Here is a 27,574-nt window from a genome sequence, read left to right as displayed (position 1 = left end):
GCACTTTTAAAAACCAAGTCAGCAGTGGCAACTTCACATATCTCCAAGCATGGGTTACCTTTAAAGTGAACCTGTGGCTAGACTATGAATGTGTGTATACTTATTCTTAAGAAGTTGTAAGGCTTCATTCACACCATGTTGGTGCAGCTGAGAATGCACAATTTTTTGCATATTTTCATGTATTCCTGCGTATTACGTTTAGGGCAGCCGATTAATTTAATTTGGCTGCCCTGTGCAGGAGAAATGTGCAAAATAATGCCTGCACCATTAATGCCTACAGTACCATGCTTTTGGCCCGTGTGAGTGCATTTGCAAGATGCACCACTGTCTGTCTGCGAAGGGGCACCATGTTTTTGTGTATGTGGAAAGCACATGATTCTGCATGTGTTCCTGCAATGCCCTGAAATAAACTAAGCCTAAATGAGTCTAAAATCAATCCTTGCTGACCTCTGCAGCTGCAGGCACCGTGTAGCAATTCATCCTTAAAATTCATATCAGAAGCACTGAAGTCCTCATGACCTCTCTTAGTAGCTCAGCTCCTGCCTCCCAGACCCCCTCTAATGTGTTTATATTAGAGATTATAAGGCTGGAACCCAGTCATTGCTGAAAGAGAGATTGGGGGGAGCTAAGCTGCTGAGAGAAGTAACGTATTTATCAGCATATAACATGCACCGGCGTATAACACGCGCCGGCGTATAACACGCACCCCAAGTTTAGGAGGGAATTTTAAGGAAAAAAACTTTTAGGAGGGAAGTTTAAGGAAAAAAACTTACATTAAAATGCTCATCAATGCAGCCTTATCGTGTCCATCTGCAGCCTTGTCAGTGTCATTGCAGCCTTTTCAGTGTCAGTGCAGCCTTGCCCCAGTGTCCATTGCAGCCTTGTCAGTGCAGCTTTGCCCCAGTGCAGAATTGTCAGTGCAGCTTTGCCCCAGTGCAGCCTTGTCAGTGCAGCTTTGCCCCAGTGCAGCCTTGTCAGTGAAGCCTTGTCAGTGCAGCTTTGCCCCAGTGGTCAGTGCAGCCTTGCCCCAGTGGTCAGTGTAGCCTTGCCCCCAGTGTCTATTACATGCTTGGACAGATCTCCACCGACATACACATAGCATGTTTTTTTAAATATGGTGCTGCGGAGTTCGGAGGGACTCGGCGGAGCTGAATGAGCACCCGCGAGATACACATAGTCGAGTGTACTCATCTCTTTCCGGCGCCGCTCACAGTCCCGCCCAGTCCCGCCCTATGATGGACATAACACAGGTCCAATGGCGGGACTGGGCGTGACTGCGAGCGGTGCCGGAAAGAGCCGAGAACACTCGACTATGTGTATCTCGGCTCCGCCCAGTCACTGTGATCTCGGCGGCGCTCGTTCAGCGCCGCCGAGTCCCTCTGAACTCCGCTGCGCCATATTTAAAACTACACGCTATGTGAATGTCGGCTGCGATCGCAGCGATCGCTCCGATAGATCACAATTAGCGGGGATCAGCGTATAACACGAACCCACGATTTTCCCCTGATTTTGAGGGGAAAAAAGTGCGTGTTATACACCGATAAATACGGTACTTTAGTGCTTTTGATGTTAACTTTGAGAATGCATTATTCCACAGTGTCTGTAGTCATTGAGGACTTGTTATTGAGGACTTGTTTTAAAGCTAATTTTCTGAATGTAATAATATGTAAATACTTGATTGGTCAAAGCCTAGCCACATATTTACTTTAAAGCCCATCTACAGACTAAAATGTTTTTGTTACTTTTGGTTTGAGCAGGGAAGGGTTAGAGCTTTTCTCGGGTTTTGACTGCTGTCTGTGTCTCTATTTGGGGTATTCATCTCATTTTTGATCCCTTTGACACCAGGACAATGGCAAAGGATGCCACAGATTGCAATACAGACCTGACAGAGGATCTATTCTAGCTCTTTCCCACTCTACCAAAATGAATGTGTTTTTGCAACTGTCAATTCCAGTTGTATAGGTTTATTATCATTTCCTGGTCCTCTGTCATAGGTATGGGAAGTAAAGGGAAATCTCCTTAGCAATAATCAAAAAGCTAGTTCTAACCCTACTCAAAACAAAAAAGTTTGGACTAAAATTAGCATTAAAATGATATTTACCCAGTTATTGCTTCTTTCCTTTTTTCTGCATTGGATGAGAGGCTTATATGCAGCCCAGAACTCTAGAAAATAATGTGCCCATGTCCACACACTTTTTTTGAGTCTTGATAAGACATAGTTGGCCCTAGTTATAGTTTTTATATGTTTTTAAAGTATCAGTATACTCTTTTTTTTGCAGTCTAACCTTCCAATGCTGACGCCGATCTTACCTTGATTTGTGATACTAGTGCCTATTGCTAAACTGACCATGGAAAAGAAGGTAGGAATTACTACAATTGTCCAATCTTATGGGACTTTGTTATCACTCAAAAGCAGAAGGGCAAAGACTTGATAATTGCAAGCGATGATCGTGATCAAGAAAATCACTCCGTAGAGCCGTCTACAGCCAGTGTTACTGTAAAATTCACAAGACTGACAGTTAATCTACACACTGTCTGCCTTTTTTAAGTTGAAAGATTATATCTGCTTGGTAGCAAGGGATATGGCTTTAAAAAGTGAGACTCATCTTTGTCAATTTTTAGGTGGAAAGGACACCTGACTCCAATTGTGCAAGCTTAGTGCATCTGTCAGCGCAATACATTTGGATGATGTTTGCATTGATGTTCACCTATCCCATATACAGTCTAATATTCCTTATGTGATTTAGTATAAAGTTTATGTTACTCATCTAAACTTTTCTAAGTCTTGCTTTTGGTACGTTGAATGCTTATTTTTAAGGAAGGCAGAGGTTTTAAAGAAAGTGTATGTCTGCATTTTTATAATCGAATGTCTCGATTAGCATTCTTTGTTATAAGCTATAACCATCTTGCCCCTGCCTTGACCTTTGACCCTGATGTTGTTGACCTCCCAAGTAAATGAACCTGAAAATGTCAGTCCAATTGCAGCCAAAGGCATCATCCAGACCTGCAGACTCATGTCGTGGATAGCTAATAATCTGTTATAATGAGGACACCTATTTGCATCCAATCTCTGTAAACCGGTGTTGTGTATGTATGCAGCCATCCCCATTGCTTAGAAAGGTCTTCCAAACTTTGCTGCAGGGGCTAATATTTCTCAGCAGAACAGGGGTTAAATAATATACATTATCTTTTACGCTAATGTGAACAGATCTCACCATAGTAATATGCTAATTGCAAATAATCGTGGCATTTTGTGAGCTGTTAGATTAATGGAGGCTCAGCATGCACGCCTTGAAAGGAATGCACAATAATAAAAGAAGAGTAGTGAGTCAGACAAGCAAAAAGGAATAAGTGTTTGGATTAATAACGGGGAAAAAAAAAAAATTCTCTAGAGCTGCTGAGCATTTTTTTTTTATGGGAGAGATCTGATGCTTAGTCTACCAAAGGGATTCCTCCTCAAACCAAAATTAATAATTTATTCATAGGCTCAAGTCACTTAGCCTGCATTGATCTAGCAAAGGCTGTCTTTCTTTCCCTTTCATTCATAAGCGTTTAAGTTCCAGATTTCTCCAAGCAGCAGCTGCTGCTGCAGCTGTGATAGGATGCAAACGTGCCTCTATGCACAGGGACAGGCTACATACGACTTAATTGAGGCGAGCCGGGTGATTGTCCTTGTCACTGGAAAACTGCCTGCGATCCCAACATGACATGTCAGCGAGGTTTCGCTTCTCATCCACGGCTTCCTCTCCACTTTGTCAGCAAGCTGCTTCTTGGCTGGATGTAGCCTACTTGTTCACACAACAAAAGCTTCTATGCAGTACGGCACTGAATGAATTGGGGGAACTCTCTGTCTCCGGTGGGTGTTCATTGTCCCTTGTGTCAGCCCCCCACCACAACCATCCTCAATCGCTGTCAACATAACCCCCCCCCAAGCAACTACTGAGCAAGACCATCCCTCCGAGAAGATCCACTTGCCTTATAACTGCTCTCCTTGTCAACTCTTCCTTTAATTCCTGTCCTCCTAGTCTTGTTTTATTGTATATTATACGCTTGGTCCATCTCGCACAAGTTCCCTTCTTTCTTTCTTTTTTTTTTTTTTTTTTTTCTATTTGTCAGCACTTTTCCATTAATGCCTGTTCTTGCTCCAGTGAAGCAGCACTAGACTTGATATGGGATGAAGACTCGAGGTTACCGGCAACATAAAGGAGACCTGGAGGCAGCTTCCCATTTGTAAAGTGAGCAGTAATTGTGAGAGGACAGACTGCACAGTTGGAATCAATAGTCTGCTTTCCTTGCAGCTAAGAGCACTCCAGTCTCGCAGTAGGTCAGGGAAGTAACTCCAGTGCACTGCTCTTACTGCAGAGTTGTACAGGAGTAGAACGCACGAGGCTGCAGTGCTGGTACATCACGCTTCCTGTTACCAAGGACACAACTTTTCAAGTCATCACAGGCTTCTCCTCATACTCTTACACCACAATCCCAGGGACCGTTCTAGGATGGATGATCAATGATCAGCATAGATTCCTTCCAAACTGCTCTTCAAGGGGGAAACCGAGTATCAGCCCGTGCTTTCATTTTACTGTACCAACCTTTACCGACATGAGACAAGGAACCATGCAAGGCATTTTCACTTTTCCTCTAGCTTTTGGAATCTTTTTCTTTTTCTTCTGGATAGCTTTGCATACAACACTAAAGCCAGCGATTGGATCGGAACAGCAGATCCCCTTATCTATGTAAGTGACAAGTCTCCTTTTTTTTTTTTTTCGCAGCCTTGCGTATTTTTTTTTTATGACTGAGGATGTGGCGTAAACTTATCTGTTGTGAAGCAAGTTTGTGAGACTGCAGCTATTTTTTTTCCCAAGAGCCGTTTTAATGTCCCCCCATTAAAAGCAGTCAGGCGGGGAGCTGAATATGGCTTTTTGTTCCCCCTTGCCACCTCCGGATCATTTACCTGCTGTAGAATTTTTGACCTTGCTTTCTGATTTTGCAGGCGTCCTTCTGATACTGTCATTTTTATCCGCATCCGTTGTGGCATTAAATTGGTGGTGAATGAAGCGGATCTTAGCACAGCTAACAGTGTAATTTCTAAGGGAGTTAAAGCTAAATCTTCATTGTTATAGTTAAAAAAAAAGCTCACAACTGCAGCATAGAAAAGAGACAGACAAGAAAGGCCTTACCTTTTCTTGGGAGCTAGATGTATTAATGCTTTGGTTTTGCAAGTAGCTTAACTGTCTTGATATTTGTGATGCGTGTAACTAAGCTTTTTCGTGGTTTATGCTACTATCCGTGTGATGCCGGTATACTACATCTCTCTCTATGTCTTGTCTTGCTAGGGTGAAGCTTTGGGCCTCGGCGTTCGGTGGAGAGATCAAATCCATAGCTGCTAAGTACTCAGGTTCCCAGCTTCTGCAGAAGGTAAGCGCTGTATTGATGCTCACTACTGATTGCAGCAGTTTTGCGCGTTGGGAGAGCTATACTGATAGCACAGTCGGGTGGAGATTCTCCCTCCATGCAATCAGCCTTTATTATATCGTTGAATCTAAAAATAACTGGTTAATTAAGTCATTATACGTAATTGAAAAATCCGACAAAACGAACAGACTGTCTAGCAGTGGCATCCAGGAATTTTTTTTTCACGGGGCACGATGGGTTTGCCTATTTGGGTTCCCATTCCTAGCTACTAACAGCTGGTAGAGTGGAAATGGCTAACTTAATTCCAAGACCATATTAGTGTTTATTTTCGTATTCCCCCTGCTTGTATGTATCAGAGGATTGCACAGTACAGGCGTCAGGAGGCACAGCCGTATTGTCATCTCCGCAGTTCTTCCAATCCCATTATTCCCCAATCATCTCGACCCAGAGCTCGGATGTATTACATCATTACAGATAAGAGGATGGGGCTGTGGTTATCTCCCCGCTCAGCCGCACAGCTGGGTAATAACCCAAAGAAGTCATGTACAAACTTGAGGAATCTGTCTAAGTTGAAATTATTGCAGGCTGTAATGAGCAAGGTGAAACAGAGATTATCAGCGCGGCGGCAAAAGCTGCACCTTTTCCCAGATTAAAGGCGTATGTCAAAGACCCACAAACCATTTTGATGAGCTGTTTTTGCAGATAAGTCTGTGTCATGCAGTTCTAACGTTGTTTATTTTGGACCTGTGACAATAGTAGCTCCTTGGTGCATTAAGAGTTAATTAACATGGTGTCTTGCCTGTAGGAATTCTTAAACTCATTACAATAATAGAGTGTAGAGTTCTGTATAAGGATTAATGGCCATGGCCAATTCTTTGCTAGCAGTGTGGTGCATACAAGAATCGGTAGCGATAAATGGCAATTTAAGAATTAAAATATGATCAACATTGTGCGGTTACAAGTAACAAAACTCTGTATTGTCAGTCAAAGAGATCTTGATTGATCTTTAAAAACCGCTACTTCAAATTACGCAATGCCTTGATTTACCATAAACGAGCAACAGATCTTTTGTGCACAAACTGATGATCATTTGAGCCAGGGTAAAACATCACCGCAGGTATTTGGTGATAGTTCAGGTGATCTTTTATCAAAATTGATGAGCGGCCTGCTAGTTTGGGTTTAGCTTTGGGGTGGCCATGCAACGCTGATATCCCATTTTTTTAAATGACAGTAATGAGTTACAGGCCTGAGAAAACACTTTAGCGACTCATAAAATTTTCAGCAAAATATTTTTGTGATCATTTTCTAGCAGGTTTGCGGTTTCGCCTGCTGCAGCTGCTAAATGACCACATATATCAGTAAAAATGACTAAAAAGTTATACCTGGCAAACAAACTTTTTAAACATATTACTAACCCTATGATATATTTTTTTATGTATTCACTAATTTGTCAATATGAAAATCCAAAAATTGGCCTGTAGCTGACCATTCTTAGGTTGGTCGCAGATGTGGTCAGGGTCTAGCCCTCCTTAATACAAACAATGAGCCCCAGCACATGCCATGACAGTTACTTCTTGCTTGTGGTGTTGTTGCATTAAGTATATGTGCAGTGAAAGTAGTATTCCCTTTACCTAAGCTAATCCACACAAAGGAATTTTTCCAAGTACTCAACTTTTACAAACGAATACATTTATAGAACATTTTGAAGTACACTGTTAGTAATATTGAAGTTTTTTTGGATTAAAAAATACAGCATTCTCTTTACTTTGTCCATTCTTTCTCTTTCTGTACTGTGCAAATGCTGTAGAGTCTATGTAGAAACTTCCTATGGATGTGTACAAGCTCTAATTGCAGCTAAAATTGACAGTTTTACCGCAGTGACTATGGCAAAATGTACCAGCACATGGGGTGTTGGCATGGCTGTTGTACTCCAAGGAGTGTGCAGGAAAGTGTATTATTGATACACCTGAGCTCAGTAAGTGCCATGCCACATTAGCAATCCTGTAACTTGCTATTGCTGAAAAATGCTGGAAGGATGGATACCTACTTTGCATGTGTTGCCTCCTAGTCTGCTTCAGCAGCAAGGCCTCATTCCCTCTCTGCAGAGATGCTAAAAACTTATGGCAAAAAGGCGTAGGTAAAAGAGTGCCGCCCCACTAATTCAGCCAGCATGGGAGCAACACATGCAAGCAGGTTGGAGTTACATTTCTTGCATGTGTGCTCCAAAGATATCCTGAAGCTGGTGAGTTCTCACTAGTGACAGGAACACATTAAATGGTATTGCCCTAAACGTTGTCACCCTAGGAAAGGAAGTATCTCTGGATACAACTTGATGGTATATGTTAGTTAAAAGCAAGAGATATAGAACAAAAGGGTTACACTTTTTGATTTTACAGGAACATGTGCAGCAACATACTTTGTTTAAATGTTTGGGTTTTGATTCACTTTCATTTAGAGGCAATGTCTGGTGACAGGAGTTGAGTCATTTGGCAGCTTTGTTTAGCTCTTAGAAGTTCCAGAAGTAACATCTCCCTACTGTAGTTGCATACTCTGTTCACACCCCAGTTGGAGATTCCAGTTTTCCCATTTTTATATATTTTGTGTTTTTATAGTATTGACATGCTATGCAGTGTTTCACAGAGTAGATGGTACCATATACATCAATTCATGCCCCATTCAGGGGGTCACAGTCTAAGGCTAGGTTCATACTTGAGTTTCTTCATGTGTTTTTGGAGTGTTTTTTTTTAGCCAATGAGAAGCTAGATATTAGGAGAAGAACAGGGTGAAATTGCATTAAAAGGTGTGTTTTTCATTTGCTCACATTGAAGTCTACAGGAACCAAAAATGTGAGATTCTGTACTTTTATTGAGCTCAAGCAACACATTTTATGTAACACAAAACTCAGTTTGTGAATGGGCTCCAAAGGATAATAGTATTCCTCATGTTTGGTGTTGAAGTGCTTCCAGAAAAGCACTCTAAACTGCTTATGTATGAACCAGGGCTTAATCCCTACAATAAACTAGGGCCAATATACCTATCAGTAGTTTTCGGGAGATGCCTGGACTACACCCACACAAGGACAATTTGTAAACGCCATACAATTAGTGTCACAGGTGAGATTTGAACCCAAAGCTGGAGGGCAACACTCTAGCTACTATGCTGCCCTGTCATTCTCCTGTTGCATTCCTCATCCTTTACAATAAATATAAAATTAATCAGTGGATTTGGTACCCTTTGTGATGTCCCAACAGGTGTATAGATCTGGAAAGTCAAGTGCAGAGGTTGCCATGGGACACAAAGAAGACATGAGACCAGACATAAAAACTATTTACAGTATTTACAGCAATACACATTTCAACTAATGAACAGGTTTTTAAAGGTGCAGGCTCAGGAGTGTCACCTGGTCATGTCTTCACTATCTGGTGAGTTTTTACACTTAAATAAGTATACTGTTTATAAAAGAAACTTTTTCAGACTTTGAGGGCTGTCTGCTTGTTTCAGATCAATCACTCCCTAGGTATTGAAGCCAAAATCAGTAGGAGAACTCTGGACACCTTTAATGAACAAGTCAGCAGACCCATCTCTAATATTTTGCCCTACAGGTTCCTTTTTATTCTCCACTATCTACCAAAAAATTAATCTAAAACATTTTGGGTGGAATTGTTCTCTAAGATAGATTAGCAAAAGTATGCCCAATCCAGAACGAGCAAGGTTGGCGACAATAAAGCATCATTTAGTTAGTACAAAGAAGCACACCAGAAACAGCCTGAATACAAGGTGGTAAGATGCAACTTCAGCCTGATTCCCCCAGGCCATGCCCCTCTGAAAGGTTTTGCCCAATCAGAGGGCTTATGACTGAGCCCTGTGGGTGAGCCAAAACATGTCAGAGGGGCATGGCCTGGGAGGAGCCAGGCTGAATCTGCAACTTACCTCCTTGCATTTAAAAAATAATTTAAACCACCTCTCAGTGGGATTTTAAGGGCCACCAACAGACTACTGTATATTTATAAAACATTATAGTTTCTATATTAATTGTTCTTGTATTGTAAAAAAAAAAATGTATTCGGGCTGTGTTTCTGCTGTTCAATGTCCCATCAGTTGCTTCTTTGTACATTCCCTGGAGCTGGGATGAGCTCTTTGGATGCCAGATGTGGTGAATTTCACAGTGGCGCTTTCAGCGGCACTCTAAGCTTTCTTATACAGGTCACAATAATTTAGTTAGAACTAGTTCATTTTGGAATAACATGTCATCTATTTTTTTTTTTTAAATAAAATATTTGTTTTCATTTTTTTATATCTTTTGTTGCACCTCTTGCATCGTCTTAGAAGCCATATTCTGTCTGACATTTTTCAAGAGGAGTTTTCTAATGGTGACAATAGTGGACCGTGCTTAAAACTTGAGGTCTCCATGTGTTAAAACTTGAGGTCTCCAAGGGAAGCCAGTGTGACAGATTGACAACTCAGGAGCACAACTGGTAGACAGGGACAGAGGGTTGTCACCCTATAACAGGAAGTATCTTAACAAGAACTTTTATAAAAGGGTTATGAAGCATTATTTTAATGTAAAGTGCAGATTTCTAAATAGTAAAAATGACTTTTGAAATGACATTACCGTGTTAAAGGTTATATGATATTTTAGTGGTTGGTTTTACTTATACGTTAAAGAAAAACGTCACAAACCCCCTAGTGTGTATTTTTTAAAATCCCCTTTTACTTTTTTTACTGTGGTATTCACAATAAACATATATACACACCCAGCAAATTCAGCGGCATCTTGTAGTGATCTGCCATTCAGCTGTTGCATGCTAGGTCCCAAGTTGCCTTTGTCATCAGGAGCCAGCTGTCTATTCTGGGTTCTTACAGCTGACTCCTGATGACACTTTACTACATCCATCCTCCACCAGACAGTGTGTGGAAGTTGATGACTTCTGGGATATGTGACATGGATATCTTAGGAGGCATCAGAAGCAGGATTAATGCCATTCCTAGGCAGGTTGACCATGAAAGAAGAAAAAAAAGCATATAAACATGCAAAAAAAAAAAAAAAAGGTGGTCAGTGGGAGTAAAAAATGCCACAGGGATGGTGAGCAGTGGGAACAAAAAAATGATGTAGCACTGGTTAGTGGGAGTTAACGTCAGTAGGAAGAATAGGTATTGTTCATATTCCCATCGCACACGTTCCTGGACATAGGCTCATCAGTAGCGGGTACTGTAGCAATTACCAGCTGGAAACTGGGCTTGTCATGAAACAACGCACATATTTGCCAGCACATTGTGAATCATCAGATATCATCCGAAACTTTTATTACAGAAAGATCACATCACAAAGGATCAATGCAACATTTCAGAGATGCGGATCACATGTCTGATGAAGGGGTCCTGCGCAGCTCTGAAACAATGCACTGGTCTTTTGTGATGTGATCTTTCTGCAATACAAGTTTTGGATGATATCTGATGATCCATGGTGTGCTGGCGAATATGTGCATTAGTAGGAAGAATAGTATCCCACTGTTGGAGCAAATGGGAGGAAAAATGCCCTATTGTTGGTGTTAGTGGGAGGAATAGTGTTCCAAGGGTCATTTAAAGTCAAGCAAATGGCCACATCCAGTCCATGGTTTGCTCTAGATTTTGCTTTATTGCTGTAATCAGCCACTGATGGGGTTACTCAGTAAAGTGGTGCAAAGTGCAATATTCAGTAATTAAAGCTAATAATCAGAATTCACCAATAAATTATTTGACTGAAGTTCTGATTGGTTGCTATTGATTGTCACAGCTTGCACACAACTATTAAATAAGAGAATTTTAAAACTAAAGTTGGCCATACATTATACAATTTTCTTATTCAATTTCCTTTAGATTTACCTTCAACTATGTAGTGCAAATGCCTGTCTGACTGCATACAAATTGAAAGTGTTTAGGTTTGACCTCATATTATATGGTTTTGGTAAATCTAAAGGAAATTTGTACAAGAAAGTTGTATAATGTATGGCCAGCCTAAGAGACTGAAAAAAAATTGCAAAAATCTCACGTTAGTGCTACTGGAGAAGATTGTCTGGCAATTCGTCTCAGGAGATTAACCTTTTAGGGCAACCTCTCTCAACTTTTTTACCCCAGAGAAAACCTTAAAGTAGAACTATAGGCAAAACTTTTTTTTTTTCCGTTTTGAATAGAGCAAGCAATGGTTATAATGACTGTCAGATTTGTTTTCACCATCTGTGTGCCATTACGGAGATTTCCCATCACTTCCTGTCCCATAGCCAAACAGGAACTGAGAGGAAATTCCTGTAAATGAATGAATTCCTTGGAGTCCCCCAGGTCACTAGAACTAGCGTCCCCATTGGAAGATATCTCCTCTATTACCTTTCTGGGGACAGCCCAAAATGTGGGTTTTTATTTTACTTTCACTTCCAATGATAATGGTAAACAGGACAAATAGAGAGGTTAAATCTCCTTAATGGGAGCACAGACAGCAATAAAAATTGACAAGACTTCTAATCCCTCTGCACTGTATCCAAAACCCCAAAAAAAGTTTTGACTTTAGTTATACTTTTAAATAATTCTTACAGTATGTCTTGGGAAACTCTACTAAAATCAATTTATCTGAAGTAAGTGGAAAAAATGCCCCTTACATTGGTGGTCAGTAAGAAGTATGCACCCCTTGCAGTGGTGGTCAGAATTCCCCCTTTCAAACAGCTAAAAAGATATTTGGCTCTGCCAGGTAGAGTTGGATGTGGAATTATGCAGCCACCATGAGATTGGAAATCAATCAGCCACAACTCAAGGAACCCTGACCAGGCTCTGGAGGAACCATAGGGTTCCGCAGAACTCTGGTGGAGAATGGCTGCCTTCGAGTATACTTGAAAGTTGGTCATACATTATACAATTTTCTTATTCAATTTCCTTTAGATTTACCTTCAACTATGTAGTGCAAAGGCCTGTCTGACTGCATACAAATTGAAAGTGTTTAGGTTTGACCTCGTATTATATGGTTTTGGTAAATCTAAAAGAAATGTGTACAAGAAAGTTGTATAATGTATGGCCCGCCTACCAGGCTCTGGAGGAACCACAGGGTTCCACAGAACCCTGGTGGAGAATGGCTGCCTTCGTGTATACTTGAAAGGAAAGAAATTGCTAGAGAATCTCCTAAATGAAAAATCATTGAGCGATTAAACTCCCACTTCTATTGAAGTATATAGAGGAAAAGAGAGGATTAATTACTGTTCGATTAATCCAACAGTTTTTTGCTATGCCACTGAGTTGTGGCATTGTGAGCTCATAGGAGATCAATCGCACAACAGTCTGACTGTGGATTACTAGTGTAACACCTAACAATGAATGTTCAAAAAAAAAAAAAAAAAACAGTTAGGTGACATCATGTTTGCACGACTGAAGAAACGCTTGTTTAGCCCTAGCCCAAAACCATTCTAAGCCACCTCCATCATTTAGCTGTGATCTAACTGACCTCCAAAGAATTCTGCTAGATTCTATTTTCTTCTCAAAGTTAATATTCTTGATTATACAAAACCTGATATCCTGAAGTCATGCATACATTATGAATGCTCTTCTGCAGTTTGAAAAATAAAAAAATAAAAAAAAGAGAAAAAAGCACAAAGAAAAGGCTGGATTTGAACAGCAGAAAAACAATCATTAATTGCCGAAGGTAACACACTTCTGATGCCCGAGACTTCATTAAGCCAGCCAGCTCTCTTGCAATGAACATAAAACAGCAGCCACACTTCTAACACGCCATGTACAAGAGCACACATCTATAAACTCACATGCATACACTGTGCATTTCCTAGAACAGGTCTGTGGCCCATTTTTCACTAAATTACTCAGCATTGAAAAAACACAAATGGAAGAAATGAGTGATTTTCTGCAGCTGTCTAAATTACAGTAAGAAAGAAAACGAGAGATATTATTTGGTAAATTACAACTGATCATTAGGAGTACTTTGATCTGATGAGCAGTGCAGTGAATGCTTGACAGTTCTCCGCTGACTTTCTTAGCAGTAGATGTGAAATGATGTCGGTTTTGACCTTTTTTCTCTGTGATCTGCAGTCTATAAACATAAAGTAAGTTCAGAGGCTTGGCTGTATTTACACATTATGGCCATTCTTCACACCATAAAGTGAGGTTTGCAGCATTGTGTGGTGAAGGACATTTAGACATAGTTGGATTTCTAGTATGTCAAATTATGTCCCCCATTCCTGTCCCTGGTGTAAATTATAACGCTATTATATAGGCATTTTATGGAGGAAATTCAAGTGTCTATTTTTTAGAGAGGCCATTCTCAACCTTTTTTTACCCCAGAGGAACCCTTGAAATAATTTTCAGGTCACAGGAAATTTTCACCTGTTAACCACTTGTCGACTGCTTTGTAGCAGATTTTATCTACAAGGCAGCCGCGCTGTGCAGGATCACACATATATATATATATGTGTGATCCTGCACACACACACATATATATATATATATATATATATATGTGCAGAATCACATATATATATATATATATATATATATATATATATACGTGATCTTGCACTTCCAGGTATTGGGTGCGAGTGTGCTCCACCGGTGGCTCGCCCCTGCCGTGATTTTACACAGCTGGAGCTGATCAGTGGGTACCGTGGACCCAATATCCACTGACATCTGCTGATCGTTCAGTACACTGACAGAATGGCAGTCTGCCTATGTAAACAAGGCAGATTGCCGTTCTGTCAGCACAGAAGACACGGGTCTTGTGTTTCTGTAAAGCAGAAACCCTGATCTATGTCTTCCACTAGTAAAAGCAATTCCCCCACTACATTGAAACATTAGCTAGGCACACAGTTAACCCTTTGATCGCCCCCTTCCCAGCCAGTGTCATATAGTACAGTGACAGTGCATATTTTTAGCACAGATCAAAGTAATAATGTCACTGGTTTTCCAAAAAAGTGTCAGTTAGGTGTTTAATTTGTCTGCCGCAATATCACAGTCCTGCTATAAGTTTCTGATAGCCGTCATTACTAGTAAAAAAAAAACGAAAGAAAAAAAAATAGTTTGTAAACGCTATAACTTTTGGGCAAACCAATCAATATACGCTTGTTGGGATTTTTTTTACCAAAAATATGTAGCAGAATACATATTGGCCTGAATTGATGAATAAATTTGATTTTTAAACTTTTTTTTATAGCAGAATGTTTTATAGCAGAAAGTAAAAAATATTGTTTTCTTTTCAAATTTTGTCAGTTGTTCTTTGTTTATATGCAAAAAAATAAAAGATGCAAAGGTGATCAAATACCACCAAAAGAAAGCTTTGTGGGAAAAAATTGCATAAATTTTATTTGGGTACAGTGTCGCACAACCGTGCAATTATCAGTTAAAGTAACGCAGTGCCGTATCGCAAAAAATGGCCAGGTCAGGAAGGGGGGTAAATCTTCTGGAGGTCAAGTGGTTAAAATGCATCCATTGTAGATCATTAGGAAAATGCACCTTACATTGGTGGTCAGTAAGAAGAATGCCACCCTTACAGTTAGCTAAAATAATCATTGGTGTCGTGCTACTAGCTTTTCCAAGTTTCCTCTCAACTGCGCTGCACGTTGTGAATGGTCCCGCAGGTTTCTGGGACCTCAGATGTGTCCTAGAAGACTGCGGGGAGGAGAACTAAGCGATCTAAATGGAATTAGAAGGGGGTACCTGTCAAAGCCAGGTAGCTACTCCCCCCTCACAAAAAAAAGTGTAATTTCGTAAAGAGGAAGGGGGGGGGGCCTTAAAGCCGGAATTCCCCTTTTAGGTGGAGCTCTGCTTTAAGCAAACCTGTGTATTGTCCTGCCCATTAACATAAATTCAGCCTTCTGTTCAGTTTGTCCCATTCTGTTCTGCCAGGAGAGCAAAGAAAATATCTGCTTATTCTAGGTTTGGAGACTTGGTCATCAGCCCAACATCATCACATGAATAATGCCCTGTACACACGGCCGGACTTTGTTCAGACATTCCGACAACAAAATCCTAGGATTTTTTCCGACGGATGTTGGCTCAAACTTGTCTTGCATACACACGGTCACACAACGCGGTGACGTAAAACACATACGTCGGTACTATAAACGGGGCAGTGGCCAATAGCTTTCATCTCTTTATTTATTCTGAGCATGCGTGGCACTTTGTCCATCGGATTTGTGTACACACGATCGGAATTTCCGACAACGGATTTTGTTGTCGGAAAATTTTATAGCCTGCTCTCAAACTTTGTGTGTCGGAAAATCCGATGGAAAATGTCCGATGGAGCCCACACACGGTCGGAATTTCCGACAACATGCTCCGATCGGACATTTTCCATCGGAAAATCCGACCGTGTGTACGGGGCATTACTGTGGTACCTCCAAAGATAAGGAGAAAAAAAGAGAAAAAAGAGACAGAGGTTGTGGAAGAGTTCCTTATGATATAGTAGTTTGACAGATAATTGGGTGAAATATATGATGAAAAGGTCAAATGCAATGGTGTACTCACATCTGGGAGGTTGCTGAGCTCCCTAATGGGGGATCAGATGACCTGGCGTGTAAGCCTGCGGGGAATATGACTGTTCCTGTGCAGAGTAAGGTCTCTCTTGATGCTCGGTGGGATGATCTGGACAATCCTGCTCTCTGTGGTCTCAGGATTTCGGCGTATTCACAGTAAGAGGTTTAGGAGCCCAAAAAGATAGGAAACTGGTGTCAGCAGAGGCACCCAAATGTGAAGGAGAAGCTGAGAAATGGATTCTTCATTGACAGCTGTGATCTATGTGCACATTCACAAACAGCACGAGAGACAGATCACAGCTGCTTAAAGTGTTTTATGCACCATCCTGAGGAAGTGGCCAGTGCAGTGCCACGAAACGCGTCGTACTGTGTTTTATACTATTCTGTGAGCAATAAATATCAAATCAATGAAGAATCCAGCTTCTCCTTCACATTCGGGCACCTCTGCTGACACCATCTTTTGGGGCTCCTAAACCTCTTACCATCACATAAAGGTGAGGAGATTCCCCTAAGCCCCTTGTAATTTCTGACTAGAATGACTTTAACCTTAGACAAGGGTTTCTTTCTTTCCTCCCAGCAGCTGAACAGACTGGGGAGGGATTGAAGGAGTGGTAAGTATGTGCTAGTGGGGGGGATTAAAGCAAACTTATTGTTTTGCCCTGTATTAGCAAAGCACAGATTTGCTTTAAAGGGCCTTCAGATACATTGTACATATTTTAGCCAACGTTTGATTCTGGTGAGCCATGAAATCTGTTATCTTTTTTATTTTTTCCTCTTAGCCAAAGACTTTTCCTGCTAATTGTTCTATATTAAAAGTGGATGAATCTTGAAAATAGTCAAATGTCAGTTTTTATGTGGACTGCCCCTTTAAGGCTGTAAAAAGCAGCCTGCTGGTATTATGTTATATGATGTTACTGAACATAACATCTGCTGGGTATTTGTGTGTGTATGTGTATGTGTGTGTGTATGTGTGTGTATGTGTGTGTGTGTGTATATACAGTATGTATATATGAATGTATACTGTATGTGCCCATTCAAGAACAGGTACAATTATCGTTGTATTAAATTTATTTAGCATCAGCTGTCCTAATTATGACTTAGATGATAATCAGATAATATTTAGGAGCCATTCATGCGTCAGTTTTTAAACATGTTCAGCGGCTCATTTAATCACTTTCTGTGTATGCAGCTTGTTTATCTTTTAATCCTTGCCTGTGTTCCAGTTTAATCTGGTGCCATGTCCCCCGCCCCAGGTTCCCTGTTTCAGGGTGGCTCCTTGCTCTTGCAGTGTCCTATGGAGTCACCCTTGTATTCAGGAACTAGAGTTGGTAAGGTGGAGGTATTAGGGTGCTAAGACACTCCCCTGCGCCTCCCTCCTCCCTTCTTTAAGCCAATAAATTAGCTGGAGACTGCACTGTCCACCGTTAATGGTGGTGGAGACCAGAATTTCAGGGAAACAGGACTAAGAGAGCAGAAGCCAGCAACATTGAAAGTTGTAAACTGCAAGTGCTGGAGTAAGAACTTTTGTGTTTACCTTAACACATTGAGCACAATAAAATAAACATTCCCCAGTAAACTATTAGACGCCTTTCACATCGGGGCGTTTTTTTTTTTCAGGCGCTTTAGCGTTAAAAAAAAAACGCCTGTAAAGCACCTGAAAGAAGCCTCATCTGCAATCCCAATGTGAAAGTCTGAGTGCTTTCACACTGAGACCCCTTTCACACTGAGGCGTTTTAGCATTAAAAAAAGCGCCTGTGAAGCACCTGAAAGAAGCCTCATCTGCAATCCCAATGTGAAAGCTCGAGCCCTTTCACACTGAGGCGCTGCGCTGGCAGGGCGTCAAAAAAAGTCCTGCAAGCAGCTTCTGTGCAGCGCTTAAGCTGCTTGCAGGACTTTTTTTGACGCCCTGCCAGCGCACCGCCTCAGTGTGAAAGGGCTCGGGCTTTCACATTGGGATTGCAGATGAGGCTTCTTTCAGGCGCTTCACAGGCGCTTTTTTTAATGCTAAAACATCCCAGTGTGAAAGGGGTCTCAGTGTGAAAGCACTCGGGCTTTCACATTGGGATTGCAGATGAGGCTTCTTTCAGGCGCTTTACAGGTGCTTTTTTAACGCTAAAGCGCCTGAAAAATGCCTGAAAAACGCCCCAGTGTGAAAGGGGTCTTTAAGCGTTTGTTAACCTAAAAAAAAAAGGATCCTGTCCCTTTAAAGCATGTTATATAGCACAGTGCTTGTGCTGTGTCATTTGGCCCCCTGTACCACCTGAAATACCTGGCAGATCCTGCCTGGTTCTGCCCTCCCCTCTGTAAACTGACCACGGTATATCATGGCTTCTGAGCCCTGACACCGTGGTCAGTTTATGTGTCTCCATCATCCGCAGCTCTCCTGTCTTCCTCTGTCCTCTCCCCCCTCCCTCTCTGCCTGTCAGCTAGGGATAGTGCCAGACCCCCACCTCCTGCTACTGGAATAACATCTACATCTTTATACTGTCAGCGCTGTCTCCTAATCCTGTGTCCCCCTGTGTGTGTGATTTATTTAAAAAATGCAGTATATATCTGATTTCAGAGTGCCACTCGGCGCTCACGTAACTGGCCGGCTCTCTCCTCCTCCCCTCTGGGGTGACTTCAATGGGGGAATCTTGGCCCCACCCATTGCAGCTGTCAGACGGGGAGAGGAGAGAGCTGGCTGGTCACGTGAGCGCCGTGCGGCGCTCTGAAATCAGGTATATACTGCTTTTTTTTTTTAAATCATACACACAGGAGGACACAGGATTAGGAGACAGCGCAGATAGTATAAAGATATAAACAATCACTTTAATACTAAGAATTCATAAAATTTTTATAACAACTGTTAATTTTTATGGGACTAGATAAACCATAGGTCCCCAGTGTGTCTAAAAGATTGAGTTGCCACTTTTTTTTAGCTTTTTTTTTTTTTTTAAATGTTGTCCATGGCAGTCGATATTCCTTGACACCCTAAAATCCTGATTGGATTGACTGGCTCCTGAATTCAGATTTCTACCCCATATTAATGCATAAATATACGCTGATCAGCCATAACTTTATGACCACAGACAGGTAAAGTAAATAATTAATTATCTTGTTACAATGGCATCTAAAAGTATGTGGGATATATTAGACTTCAAAGAAATACATTGTCCATGAAGTTGATGTGTTGAAAGAAGAAGTCCAATCAAGCATCCGTGAGATGAAAAAACAAGTCCGATCCATGGAGGCCCCACCTCACATTTACAACCCACAGGACTTATAGGGATATGCTACTAAGCTTGGTGCCAGATACCACAGCAAACCTTAAGAGGTCCAGTGGTGTCCATGCCTAGACGGGTCAGGACGGTTTTGAAGGCAAAAGGGGGACCTACTCAATATTAGGTGGGTGGTCATAAAGCTATTGTTGATCAGTGTACATATTTTTATTATTCTATTTGGTTGTCACCTGTTAGCTTGGAAATATTATATGATCACATATCACTGAAGGGCTTGCACTTAACCAGTAACATTAACTTAGTCTGCTAGTTATACAGCCAAAGAAGGTACGCCAAGCACTCCTCATGTCTTTATTTCTGTATTTTAAATGGAATCTCATCTCCATGAGCGCTAAAAGCATGTTAGCATGTTAGATACACAATTGCTGATGAAGTTAATGTGAGTGTATGTGAATTGCTTGTCACACACGCTGCAAGTGAAAGACATAATCTTCTCTATGCAAATACATTTCTGCCTTATCTTTTTTTTCACGGGCCCCATATGGTAATTATTGCAGTCAAGCAAACAGAGTAAAGTCCGGAAGGCTTGCTCTGATTTATCTTTCGCTTAAAAGAGAGCTCTTTCTGACTTGTTTACATCTGAATGAACTATGCATTATATAGTCAAATACATTAATATATAACTATAAATCTTTCCATAGCGATCCATTACTTTAAAATCCCCCCCCCGCGGTTGACCTGTCGGTCGGCGGCACCCCCTTACCCCGGCACTTACCCCATCGGTTGCAGGTGGGCGGGCTCCTATGGGCGGCGGGTAGCGGCCGGGTTTGCAGGCTCCTATGGGCGGGTTTGCGGGCTCCTATGGGCGGGTTGTGGGCTCCTACGGACGGCGGGTTGTGGGCTCCTATAGGTTTTGGCAGCAGCTCCTGTGTCCTCTCTGCATCACAGTGGCTTCTGCCATGCGGCTCCTCCCTCCTCCTTCTAGGCATCCAATAGGATCACCTGTCCTTTCCTTAGAGGTAGAGCCACAGTGTCATTTTTATCTTTTTCTTTTTTGTGCTGTATATGCTCACCTGTCCTTTCAGCCAATCAGACCGGTGTCAAAACCCGCTTCCTGATTTGCCGGGAGGAGGATAAGTGTTACAACAGTGAATATTGATTTGCTGTTGTAACACACTTGGGTGGGCTCGGAGCACACTCTCTGTGACCCGAGCCCATGCTAAATTGAAGCCTATTAGAGCCTCTGGCTCTAATCAGTGCTTAAAAAAAGCAGCCCCTACACACTGGAATCCATACGCCGGTGTCCTGAAAGGGGCCGGATGCATTGATAGGGGAGGCAGCGATGGACAGAGGGGCGGCGCTCGTGCAGCCTTAATAGACGGGCCACCCCTGACGTACATTATGTTGAGGTAGCTCATTTTATTAGAATGGACCTTCAACACCTAGCAATAAAAAATAAAACTAGATCTGTGCTTTTCTATAAATTCTTTATTTAAGAAGTTCACCAAAACATACCTCAACAGCATGTAGATGTGGTTCAGCTTGGTACGGAGGCAATAATTCACACAGACAGGTGTAATGAAAGATTTGTATTAATGCAATAACAGTTCACAACAAACCCGGTGGGAAGGCTACACATCCAGGTGCAGCGTGAAAGAAGCAGCTTCCAGTCAGACCAATAGCGTCTGTTCAGAGGGGACAGAATGTGGTCTAGCCATCTAGTGCCCAATCAGGAAGGTATCAAGTAGAGATGCGACTCTACACTGGCCTTCCTTGTCAGGAACCTTTCCCGAACGTTAGTGCTTTACCTAACAGATGGGGTACTTTTCCCAACTCGACCCACTTGCAAAATGCATACTAAGCCTGGGAGTCGGGGCCTTAAATAGATTCTGTATGACCCAAGCTTCTGGAGTCACATGGGGCAGTAGCATCCAATTAGGTGCTTCCCCAGTGACCTAGAGGTTTCCATAGAGGAACTGTGTTACTCTCGACTTCCTTTCCAGCTGTGGTATGTTAAGTTGAACCTTGAAATAAAGGACATCAACGCCAATAGAGCTGCATTCGTCTCATGTATGTTTACTTCAGAATATACACTGTACAGTGGAGCACTTCTCTAAGTCAGGAGTGATACCGATTACAAGTGATTTCAGACTTTTATATAAACTTCTCAAAGAAAATATAAATAACACTGTGCTAACCCAATGTGAAAAGCAGCTACATAAAATATGACCAATATTATAAACAAAAGTAAAAGTGAAATGCAGCTCTAAAAATGATAACCAATGGTAAAAGGCACATCAGACATGGTGACCATTACCAATATATACATAGCTGAAACACATGAAGCATAATACCAAAAAATTGAATATTAGACGAGATATAGTAAAGCCCCAATGTATGGCTATGAATCTGATACAAGAGAGTCCCAAACATAGGCTAAATACGAATGTTGGACTGATGTAGAAATCTTCTCTTGTATATCATGAGTTGTACGATCAAGGGAAGTGAATAGATGGAATACGCTTACCAGCAGGAATGGATTCGGATGCCGGTGACACCAAATCAAACAGGCTCTGAGATACTTTATGGACGATGGTTGGACGATGGTTGGTCCTGGAAATCCCGGATCTCGAGGGGGATCTATCCTCTATGGTCCACGTCACGACTGTCCGTTCAAAAGCCCGAGGGGGAATTCTCCGCCACAAACAAGTCTCCAGAGCATGGATGGTTCCCAAAAAGATAGATAGGACGCCAATAGTGCAGATCAAATGACGTATTTTATTGGATATAACCAATAATCAACTAACGATATAAAAACGTGATCACGTGTAAAACAATAAAATCAAGTGTAGGAAAGAGTAAGGCTCACCCGAAGCGTTTCGTCCACATGGACTTCAACAGGATGCCCCCCACAGTGATTGCGCTCACCTAAGAGCGTGTGACACAGTAATTAACTGTGTCAAATCACGCTGTGGAGCCACCCCTGGGCTCTGTATAGCAAGCTAGATGCGATCTCCAATCTGTTTCAATATGGCTCCATAGACATCATACCATAAAGTAAAGAGAGACTATATAGCGTAATTCCGTTAAACAATTTTTAATAAATAAAAAGCCACTCCCCACAAAGGGGTACTCACATTTTCCTGGTGCTACTGTGCAACAAACAATAAAAGCTCTTTAAAAACCGCCGATCGGCGTGCTGCGGGGTATATGCTTCTCCCAGCTCAGCTCTGTGCTGTTCACTCCGTCCTGGCCCCTCCCCTATGCGTGTTCGACACAGGGAGTCACGTGTCTTCATCAGGGGTGCGGTGTGGTATTTTGTTTCTCCCGAGCTCCGTCCTGTATTGGTATATATACATTCTTTTCCTCTCCAATGGATCTATAGATTCATAGTAACCTAGCAATGCAGCGTTCTTCGTTATGGTTAAATCCGCTACGCATAGGTGATAGAGAAGTGTAGCCCAATATTAACCAGTCCGCGATCTCAGGAAAAATGGCCGCCATTAGAGTATTTAAGCAATAGAGCACCCGTCCAATCGCATCCCCCTGATGAAGACATGTGACTCCCTGTGTCGAATACGTGTAGGGGAGGGGCCAGGACGGAGTGAACAGCACAGAGCTGAGCTGGGAGAAGCATATACCCCGCAGCGCGCCGATCGGCATTTTTTAAAGAGCTTTTGCAGTTTGGTGCACAGTAGCACCAGGAAAATGTGAGTACCCCTTTGTGGGGAGTGGCTTTTTATTTAATAAAAATTGTTTAACGGAATTACGCTATATAGTCTCTCTTTACTTTATGGTATGATGTCTATGGAGCCATATTGATCCAGATTGGAGATCGCATCTAGCTTGCTATACAGAGCCCGGGGGTGGCTCCACAACGTGATTTGACACAGCTAATTACTGTGTCACATACTCTAAGGTGAGCGCAATCACTGTGGGGGGTCACCGAGGCACACCACGGCATGTTTTGTGACACTTGGACTCAGCACGCTGGATATTTTGGACATTTAATGTCTCTTTTGGACACGAATATACACATAACCTTTTTTTGGATATTTTGGACACTGTTATAAGGAATTTTTTTGGGTGATATTTCACCGTCAGAGATTGCATTAATTTATTTAAGGTTCACTTGGCACTTATATGTAAATCAATTTTAGATTCTAGTAGAATATTTGCATGTTGCACTGTATGTGAGTTATTGCATGTTTTTTATCAACTTTTCACCAACTTATACATACATTATATGCACAGTAATTTATGATTGTGTGTTGGAATAATTATTTATATGCACATTGCACTTAGGAAGAATTGTGTATAAACATATATATATTTTTATCCTATATGGTGTTTTGCACATTGCACTTAGGAAGAATTGTGTGTAAACATATATAAATATATTTAAACTTTATTCTATATGAATTTTGGTATCATCACGTTGAATATTTTATATGATATACACTTAAGCGCAGCGCAATTTTTTGTTTACATTTATCTGCACGGTCATGAATACGTGATCTGCGTTTGCTGCTAGGTATTTATATTTATGTTTGGTTTTCACTGGGCATTGGATTATTGTGGCTTGCAAGACTCTTTGCCTTAATTTGACTTTTAGACAGGGACTTTCTATGTCAACATCTTTCCATATCACATACTTTCCGAGAATTGTGTCAGGTCATTGGCAGAACATTTTAATGTCAACAGGTCAGCCACATGTGTTGCAATACCAAAAGAATTCAGAAACATTTTAGAGAAAACAAGAAGAAAGAGAAGTATCAGAAATACAAATTCATGTTGAGGAGGAACTCTGGATACATAGAAAGATATGGTTCATATATTTCATATCTTCACAGGTACCGCTGCGGAAGAGTACCACTTGCAGTGGAGAAAGTAGACTGCACCTGCCTAAAAGCATGTTGTTCCATCATGGACACTCCCAATAGTTGCATAAACAACAAAAAAATGATCATCTGGAGTTTCTGTCATGAGGTGTATTCATTAAACCCCAGAGGGAAGCTCTCATAAGTAAAACAAGGTGTTCAGTAAAAAAAACGGCATTTATCTTTATAGAACGGGTGTGAGGGGACGGCAAAAACTATTCTAATTGGGATCTTGGAATTATTTTGAAAGATGTTGGAATAAGGTAGGTGTAAACTGCAGGTCTGAAAAGAGGGGAGACAAGTAAGTCAGGGTTAGGGACAATATCAGGGGATACAATAAAAAGTGAGTAGGGGAGAAGGAGGGGACAAGGGGGTCAGGTTTGGTGAATAGAGAGGAAGAGAGCATGGCCTCCTACATAGAGATCTGTCTCATGTGTGTTGCAGGTATGAAGGTGGGTTCACTTGTTTTGACCTGCACTTTTTTTTTTTTTTAAGATCATGACATGTGCATTGTGGAGCGCTACAGCGCAGGTCCATCAGCACCTACCCTACTGATGTCTTTGGATACCATTCTAAATTAGAGGAACCGCAGAGCACCATAAAGAGTGCCATGTGTTACCATGCATTGTGTATAGGGGTGAAGACAACTTCAATGTGAACCTCTTTTCAAATGGTATCATAAAATCTATGTCAACTATCTGCAGATATGGATTAATAAGTAAGCAATAGAATACATGAAATTTTTGGAATACCAGAAGAAGATGCAGTTCAAGGTTTGCTTCAATGCAGATCAGAAAATTTCAGGCAGTTGGTCTTGTCGTCATTGCACAGAGTTCAGTTTGGCTGATCCTTCTTTTTAAGAAAAGGTCATGACCCAAAATTCATAGGATGTGGTTATGTGATCAGCATTGAGGGAAAATTGTGGCAGCAAGGTATTGCAGTCATTTTATTTGTTGTCTTTCCTAGACTGTTAACATAGCTTTTTCTTTAACCTGGGCATGAACAATGGTGGTTGATCAAATCTATCATGATGAATGAATGGCCAGGTCAAAATGTAAAAATAAAGGAAAAAAAAAAAAATCTTAAAAAAGGAAACTATTATAGCTACCACATCTAAGTTTTAATATAGATTACATTTTTGTTTTTGGGTTTAATACTGCTTTAAGTAAAGATAGATTTCTCACAGCCTAATGTTTCCATTGAAACATCTGCCTGTCTTGGCTAGTCTTACCAAAGTAGCTGAACACAGTCCTCAATCACAAAGAGCAGGAGCGCTGATTCCACATGAAACATCTCTAATGGAAATGATAGGTGATTGAGAACTGGACCAGAAATAGGTAACTCTACCAAACAAGAATTTTGGGTTGGTTTGCTTAATGCTAATTCAAATTGCCTGGGGTTTCTGAATTCCAAGTCTGTTTAGCCCTTGTTCACATTGGAGCGGCAGGTCAAATCGCATGACAAGTCGCACCCTATTGTCAGCAATGGCCATGTCCAAATCGATGCAACACCAACTTTGCAATTTGAAAAAGTAGTTACTGCAATACTTTTGGCGATTTCAGGTGTGACTTGAATAGACATCTGATCTGTGCATGAAGCTGCACAGATGTCTTCAAAGTTGCACTGATGCGGCTTTGAAATTGATTGATTTCAAATGCAGTCACATGATCTCAAAGCTGCATTAAATATGAACGAGGGTTTACTTGGGTTTTACTGAGTTCTTCATATTGATAGGCTAATTGCCTTCAACCTAAATTGAGTGTTTGTGTAACTATGTTAGAAACAACTGACTGTAAGTTCTATTGGGATATAGTCTAAGAACAGAAAATGTTCTTTTCAAAACACAGTAAACTGAACTGACCATGCTAACTGTAATGCCCTGTACACACGGTCGGACATTGATCTGACATTTCGACAACAAAATCCATGGATTTTTTCAGACGGATGTTGGCTCAAACTTGTCTTGCATACACACGGTCGCACAAAGTTGTCAGAAAATCCGATCGTTCTGAACGCGGTGACGTAAAACACATACGTTAGGACTACAAACGGGGCAGTAGCCAATAGCTTTTGTCTCTTAATTTATTCTGAGCATGCGTGGCACTTTGTCCGTCGGATTTGTGTACACACGATCGGAATTTCCAACAACGGATTTTGTTGTCGGAAAATTTTATAGCAAGCTCTCAAACTTTGTGTGTCGGAAATTCCTATGGAAAATGTGTGATGGAGCCTACACACGGTCGGAATTTCCGACCAACAAGGTCCTATCACACATTTTCCATCGGAAAATCCTATCGTGTGTACAGGGCATAAGGCTGGATTCATTCCTATGCATTTTTAGTGCTTTTTGCATTTTGCAGATTTGCACTACAGTCCATTCAACATGGTTTTCTATTAAACACATTCTGTAGTACAAATCAGCAAAATGCAAAAAGCACTAAAAATGCATAGGTGTGAATCCAGCCTTAGTGTCCTTTCACATGGGCAGTCCGCTCGGTGGACTCCGCTTTGCTCAGCGGGAGATTGCTCCACTGATTCCCGCTGAGCAGGAGGATGACAGGTCCGTCTCCGCTCACTGTACAGTGAGCCCTGCTCTCCCCTATGGGGAAATGAAACCAGGGCAAGTTTCCTTTAGCTTCATACAAACTTCTTTATGTATCAGATGCATTGCTTATATTGTTAAAGTGGTTCTAAACGCTTAAGGTCTTTTTACCTTAATGCATTCTATGCGTTAAGGTAAAAAAACCTTCTGGGTGCAGCTCCCTCATCAGCCCCCTTATATTTACCTAAGTCCCATCTCAATCCAGCTATGTGCATGAGAGCAGCGGTTCTCCCGGGTCTCTCTCTCCTCAACATGAATTTGTATTTCTGATACTTCTCTTTCTTCTTGTTTTTCTCTAAAATGTTTCTGAATTGTTTCGGTATTGCAACACATGTGGCTGACCAGTTGACATTAAAATGTTCTGCCAATGACCTGACACAATTCTTGGAAAGGATGTGATATGGAAAGATGTTGACATAGAAAGTCCCTGTCTAAAAGTCAAATTAAGGCAAAGAGTCTTGCGGTTCACAAAGCAGAAGGAGCTATTAGCTTCTGCTGCTGTAAATCACAGCAAATGAGCCAATAAGGAGATAGTGGGGGAAGGGTTGAGCCGCACTCTATGTGTGAATAGACAGGCAGGGCGGGGGGGGGGCAAGCCAGGACCACTGGCAGGGAACCCAAAAAGAAGAGGATTGGGGCTGCATTGTGCAAAACCTGCAGAACAGGATACCCCAGATAGCAAAAATAACTTGCCACAAATTTGTGGCAGTGTTGAATTGTAAGTTTACAAGTGCACAGTTTCACTGGTAAGTTGTACACTTGCAGAGCACTTGAAGCACGAGTTCTAGTTGACACTTTTCCAATTTGTAGCACATTTGCATTACAAGACTCTAGCAAGAGCAAAGTTGCAGTGATGAGTCTACAGCAAGAGCTCTGCAAGTCTACAGCATGAACATTCAGCCACAGTGCCCCCTGTGGTGGGATGACTATTGCACAACATAACTGAACCAGAACTTGCAG

General features: G+C 41.5%; 1 protein-coding gene across 2 annotated transcripts in view; it reads left to right on the top strand.

Annotated features, from left to right (window-relative positions):
- Positions 1-3,498: 3,498 nt before the first annotated feature.
- Positions 3,499-27,574, top strand: part of CACNA2D3 (calcium voltage-gated channel auxiliary subunit alpha2delta 3) — a 1,508,837-nt gene continuing 1,484,761 nt past the window's right edge. The window contains exons 1-2 of one of the 2 annotated variants that reach the window (XM_073592282.1): positions 3,499-4,733; positions 5,334-5,415. In XM_073592282.1, the coding sequence (XP_073448383.1) occupies positions 4,501-4,733; positions 5,334-5,415 (315 nt within the window). In that variant the 5' untranslated portion in view covers positions 3,499-4,500. The remainder of the gene's footprint in view (positions 4,734-5,333; positions 5,416-27,574) is intronic. The other variant, XM_073592284.1, reaches the window with a different exon arrangement.

The sequence above is a fragment of the Aquarana catesbeiana genome, linkage group LG07 (genome assembly GCF_042186555.1).
Source record: "Aquarana catesbeiana isolate 2022-GZ linkage group LG07, ASM4218655v1, whole genome shotgun sequence".
NCBI lineage: Eukaryota > Metazoa > Chordata > Amphibia > Anura > Ranidae > Aquarana > Aquarana catesbeiana.
Note: the sequence above shows the minus strand (reverse complement) of the source record. Positions and strands in the feature narration are given on the sequence as shown.